Source organism: Hibiscus syriacus, unplaced genomic scaffold (assembly GCF_006381635.1).
Source record: "Hibiscus syriacus cultivar Baekdansim isolate YM2019G1 unplaced genomic scaffold, ASM638163v2 tig00111641_pilon, whole genome shotgun sequence".
In the NCBI taxonomy this organism is placed as follows: Eukaryota; Viridiplantae; Streptophyta; class Magnoliopsida; order Malvales; family Malvaceae; genus Hibiscus; species Hibiscus syriacus.
This window is the reverse complement of record NW_024063143.1, coordinates 100,842-105,689: the sequence shown is the minus strand read 5'-3', so window position 1 is coordinate 105,689 and position 4,848 is coordinate 100,842. Positions and strand designations below refer to the sequence as shown.

At 35.6% G+C, this 4,848-nt stretch overlaps 1 protein-coding gene across 1 annotated transcript; it reads left to right on the top strand.

Moving 5' to 3' along the window:
- Positions 1–217: 217 nt before the first annotated feature.
- LOC120166660 (alpha/beta hydrolase domain-containing protein 17B-like) lies at positions 218–2,043 on the top strand. Its single transcript, XM_039175896.1, has 5 exons — positions 218–716; positions 823–859; positions 942–1,178; positions 1,269–1,316; positions 1,382–2,043. Exons 1-5 carry the CDS (start codon positions 337–339, stop codon positions 1,691–1,693), a joined length of 1,014 nt encoding a protein of 337 aa, XP_039031827.1. The 5' UTR covers positions 218–336; the 3' UTR covers positions 1,694–2,043.
- The last annotated feature ends 2,805 nt before the right edge of the window (positions 2,044–4,848 follow it).

Here is a 4,848-nt window from a genome sequence, read left to right as displayed (position 1 = left end):
CAAATTAGTAAAGGGTAAGATGGACAAGTAGAAAATCCAAAACTAGGTATGTCAATTAGGCGATGAAAAAAATAGGAGGCAGATCATGACGAAGACATCCGTGGCTTCTTCTAATCTCCTTGAAAGCAATTAAAAACAAGAGCTTATTATCTAGCAATAGTATAGATGTATTTCTAGGCATATGTCCCCCTCCAGCAGGACTTCCAGCTCAGCCGCTTAGATCGGAGCCATTCCCTTTCATGAATTCCTTCGATTCTTAAACCATCAAAACCCCAAAAACAGAAATTTTGCCAAAACATCACAAAATGAATACTTGCCGCGTATTTTGATCATTGCATGTCTTATCCGGTTTCGTATCTGAAAAAAAGAAAGAGAAGGAACTGGGCTTTTTTGTTCTACAGCGTTGTGTTGGTGATAATGGGGAACGTGACGTCGGGTATGGCGGCAAAGTTTGCATTTTTCCCACCGGATCCACCGACGTATGATGTTCGCCGGGAAGAAAACGGGAGGCTGGCTATGCCGGGGATCACAGCTGACATGAACATGGATGTTCATTTGCTCGACACCAAAGGCAGCAATAAGATCGTGGCAAACTTTTGGAGACACCCCATTGCCAAGTTAACCCTCTTGTATTCCCACGGCAATGCCGCTGATTTGGGCCAAATGCATGAACTCTTCATCGAGCTCAGGAATCACCTCCGCGTCAATATCATGAGGTACCTTTCGTCCTTTCCTTCATTTGTTTATCTTTGATTTTCCACTTTTTTTCCTTGGATTTTGATCATATTCAACTGCTTCGTTTTTTCCCATCTTTTTTAACAGTTACGATTATTCAGGATATGGAGGATCATCTGGCAAGGTAAAATAACATATTAACGTAAATCTTTATTCATCTTTTTACCCGTACGTCTAAATTTATACTATCTGATAATTTGGAATAGCCAACCGAGCTCAACACATATTATGACATAGAGGCAGTGTACAATTGTTTGAAGAATGAATACGGGATTAAGAAAGAAGATTTGATAGTATACGGGCAGTCCGTTGGAAGTGGACCGACCCTACATTTGGCTTCTCATTTACAAAGACCAAGGGGGGTTGTTCTTCATAGTGCCATTCTTTCAGGCATTCGAGTCCTTTATCCTGTCAAGATGACATTTTGGTTCGACATCTTCAAAGTAAGTTACTAGGTTTCCATTTTCTTTCCTCTAAAACAATAACTCGCCTTGAAACTGACAAGTCATGCACCCTTGTCCAAATACTTGCAGAACATAGACAAAATCCGACGAGTCAACTGTGCGGTTCTGGTTATACATGTAAGTATCTGAGTACGTGGATTTGAAAGAAGATCGTTGTGGTTTATTGATGCTTGTAGTTGCAGGGCATGAGTGATGAGATTGTGGATTGGTCTCATGGGAAACGATTATGGGAACTTTCAACGGAGAAGTACGAGCCTTTATGGGTGAAAGGTGGTGGCCATTGCAACTTGGAGACTTATCCCGAGTACATTAAACATCTTCGCAAATTCATAAATGATATGGAGAAGATTCCCATTCCGATCACGAATCCGGAGAAAGAACTCGATTCTAAACCGAGTCTGGAAGAATCTAAACACAGCGGATGCTTGAGACTTAAGAAAAGGCTATCTGGACCCAAAAAAGAGGAGCGCGACCGAGAGTTGGGAAGAGGGTAGCAGATCATTGTCTCTCCCCTACCATTCATCCGGCGCAGCCATGGTTCTAGAGCTGATAGGAACCGTAGATTTTGAATCATTTGTGGGCTTTGTTCCATCAGAATATCAGAGAGAGACGTGTGGTTCTGGGTCTAGGGTTTCTTGTATAATTTTTACCAAGTGAAATATAGAACTTAAATGATCCTCGAAATTTTCCCAGGACTAATATTGTCCGAACCTCCATTGAAGAGGCTCCCAGGTGCATAAATTCTTGTGTTTTTTTCCTACCCAAACCGATTCATCGTTTCTCAGCATCTGGAACAGGCTTAGGCTTGAAGACCAAAATGGCCCAAAGATTGAGTGCTATCTCAACGACCACAAGAATTGGCTAAAGAATTCAAACTTCTTTTGTTTGAATAGAAGACGATAATCTTATAGAAACATCCAAAATTACAACGAGGATTTAAATTCATCATTGTAAATTAAATATATAATTTAAATATTTTTCTATAATATCGAATTAGTCACTTTAAATTATATAAATATTATATATAGAAATGGTTAAAAACTCAATCAAAAGATTCGAACAAAAATATATATGAACAAATCTGACTGCATCGACAAACGAACTATAAAAGAGGATTAAACTATTGAAAGACCACCAAGAATCGCAAATCAGAGCTGAGTATCGTGAGAAACTATCCACTAACGTAAAATTATGTATCAAAATTCAATTCGATGGTCTACAACATGGAAGATCAATATGATTACAATTAAGCGTCATCTTAATTAGTCATTATCAAATCCAACTTTGAGAAAGAAAAAAAGGTCAAACGACTCAGAAAAATGATGAAAAATGTGTTACAAATATATAGAAAAAACATGTCACACATGTAAAACTATTCTTATTAAAAAATTAAAAAAGAAATAGAGAAAAATAGAATCGACGATTGATAATAACATCAAAATCAATGTCATCGTCAACTAAATAAAGTTGAAAAAGAAAAAAGTTGATCTAATATATGGAAAACAACACAAATCTTAAGAGAGAGAAAAAACAACTAAGGTAAAGCTCAGAGAACGACTAGGGTTGTATATGCGAGAAAACTTAAGAAATTTTTTTTTGGAAAAATATGTGGACCTCGTTAATAACCCCTCCTCCTAACACGAATTTGAGTCCTATAAGAGGAAGAGAGTGCCCAACCATTATTGATGTGAGCCATTGATTCGCTTCTCTACGAATGTGCGAAACAATGCAACTAGTGAATTGGGTACATTTGGAACGAACAGATTGAATGAGTAATCCTAACGTGGAATCATCATTCTCGCCACTATTGAACTTAGACACAACCATCGCGGAATCAAGTTCAATAACAATCCATTGTCATCCTTCTTCTATTGCGATTGACTGCGACAGTGAAACTATGAGTCTCAGTGAGAACGAAGTCGTAACAACCAGCAGACGTGATTGCAATACTACTTAAGACCTTCCTCCGAGCGTCTCGAGCAACTACACCAATGGCCGCTAATCTGTTGATCGGATTGTAAACACAATCTGCAATAAAACTTAAGAAATTAGTGGCGGATTTAGACCTTTTTTTTCTCTTACATGATATGATTATTATTTTATCATTCTACTATTTTAATATTAAACGATAGTTAAGGTTGAATGGCTGGAATTGAGCTAAATTTAATAGGAAATTACGTGGGAGGTGGGAGATGCTATTGCCACCCCCCCAACCTCAATTTTAATGGTTTAATTAGTTTTAGGTTCCTAATATTTTTGAAATCATTATAATTAAGTCATTGTCCCTCCTAAATTCACTCGTTTAATAAATTTTAGGACTTTTAGTTTTAAAATGAAATTTTGAGTTTTCTTTTTGGTTTAATTACATTTTAAGACCCTTCAATTTTAAAATTAATGAAATTAAATCATATCTTCTTTAAATTTTATGGTTTATTTATTTCAACTCTGAACAACTTACCCACTTCATAGTTCAATCCTGACTTCGTACCTGCATGTCGCCCACAATAAGATGTCACAACTCACAAATCAGCCACTATATATACGCTAGATAGACTGCTATAAAGAAAAACCGTAAATTCAACATGCACTCCCTGTTAATCCAATGGTTTGCCATTACAGTCATTGGGTTAGGGTGAATATTGTTGTTAAATATATTACTGTAAAATAAACATATTAATACATATTAGTAAATAAATAAATGATGGAAAATAAAACTAATTTTAAAACACACAATAAACTTATTTTATTAATCATCATTAATTATCCTTTTCAAAATAAAGAGAAGAATGGTAATCTCGACGAAGAAGGGAAAGGAAAACAAAAGAAGCAGGTAACTACGATGTATAAAACAAAAGACTGGCTTTCATTTTTAGAGTAAATTACGTATTCAACCACTCAATTATTACTTTGCTCAACTAACTATTTTCTTAAATCATATTTAACGTTACGTTTTAATTTTATTTTAGTCATCCGTCGTTAGAAAATAAACAAAACTGTTGACATGGTTATCTTTTTATTTTCTTCAATTATGATGTAGCATCACTTTATGGTAACAAGTGAGCATTATCATTGATTTTTTTAATAACGGTAGATATGATTTTGAAAAAGAAAAGTTAGGTGGCCAAAACATAAATAAAATGATAGTTAGATAACTAAAGATATAATTTACCCTAATTTTTAATACTAAATGGAACATGGTCTTGGTCTTGGTCTTCCTTTTCGTTTGCGTTTCATCTAGCAACAACAAATACAGCTAGTAGGCTTGTAAACGAACCGAACGCACACGAGCAGAGGTATGTTCATGTTCGTTCATTTAATAAATAAATGAATATAAACGAACACGAACATAAACGAACAATTTTTTTTTGTTCATGTTCGTTTATTAAGGAATATACTTGTTCATGTTCGTTCATTTAATAAATAAACGAACATAAACGAACACGAACATAAACGAACATAAACGTTGGAGACCCTACCTAGGGGTATAAACGAGCCGAGTTGAGCTCGAGTATTGCTGAACTCGACTCGAACTCAAAAACTTTCAAAGTCAGCTCGACTCGACTCAAAAACTCGCGAGCTTAAAATTATCAAGCTAGACTCGAACTCGAAATATAATATTGAAACTCGACTTGAACTCGAAAAGGCTCGA

What these genes read in the sequence shown, in the direction of transcription:
- LOC120166660 (XM_039175896.1), top strand. Translation starts at nt 337, where the DNA reads ATGTCTTATCCGGTTTCGTATCTGAAAAAAAGAAAGAGAAGGAACTGG. An exon ending in CTCCGCGTCAATATCATGAG is followed by an intron (nt 717 to 822) that starts GTACCTTTCGTC and finishes CTTTTTTAACAG; the next exon opens with TTACGATTATTCAGGATATG. An exon ending in ATGGAGGATCATCTGGCAAG is followed by an intron (nt 860 to 941) that starts GTAAAATAACAT and finishes AATTTGGAATAG; the next exon opens with CCAACCGAGCTCAACACATA.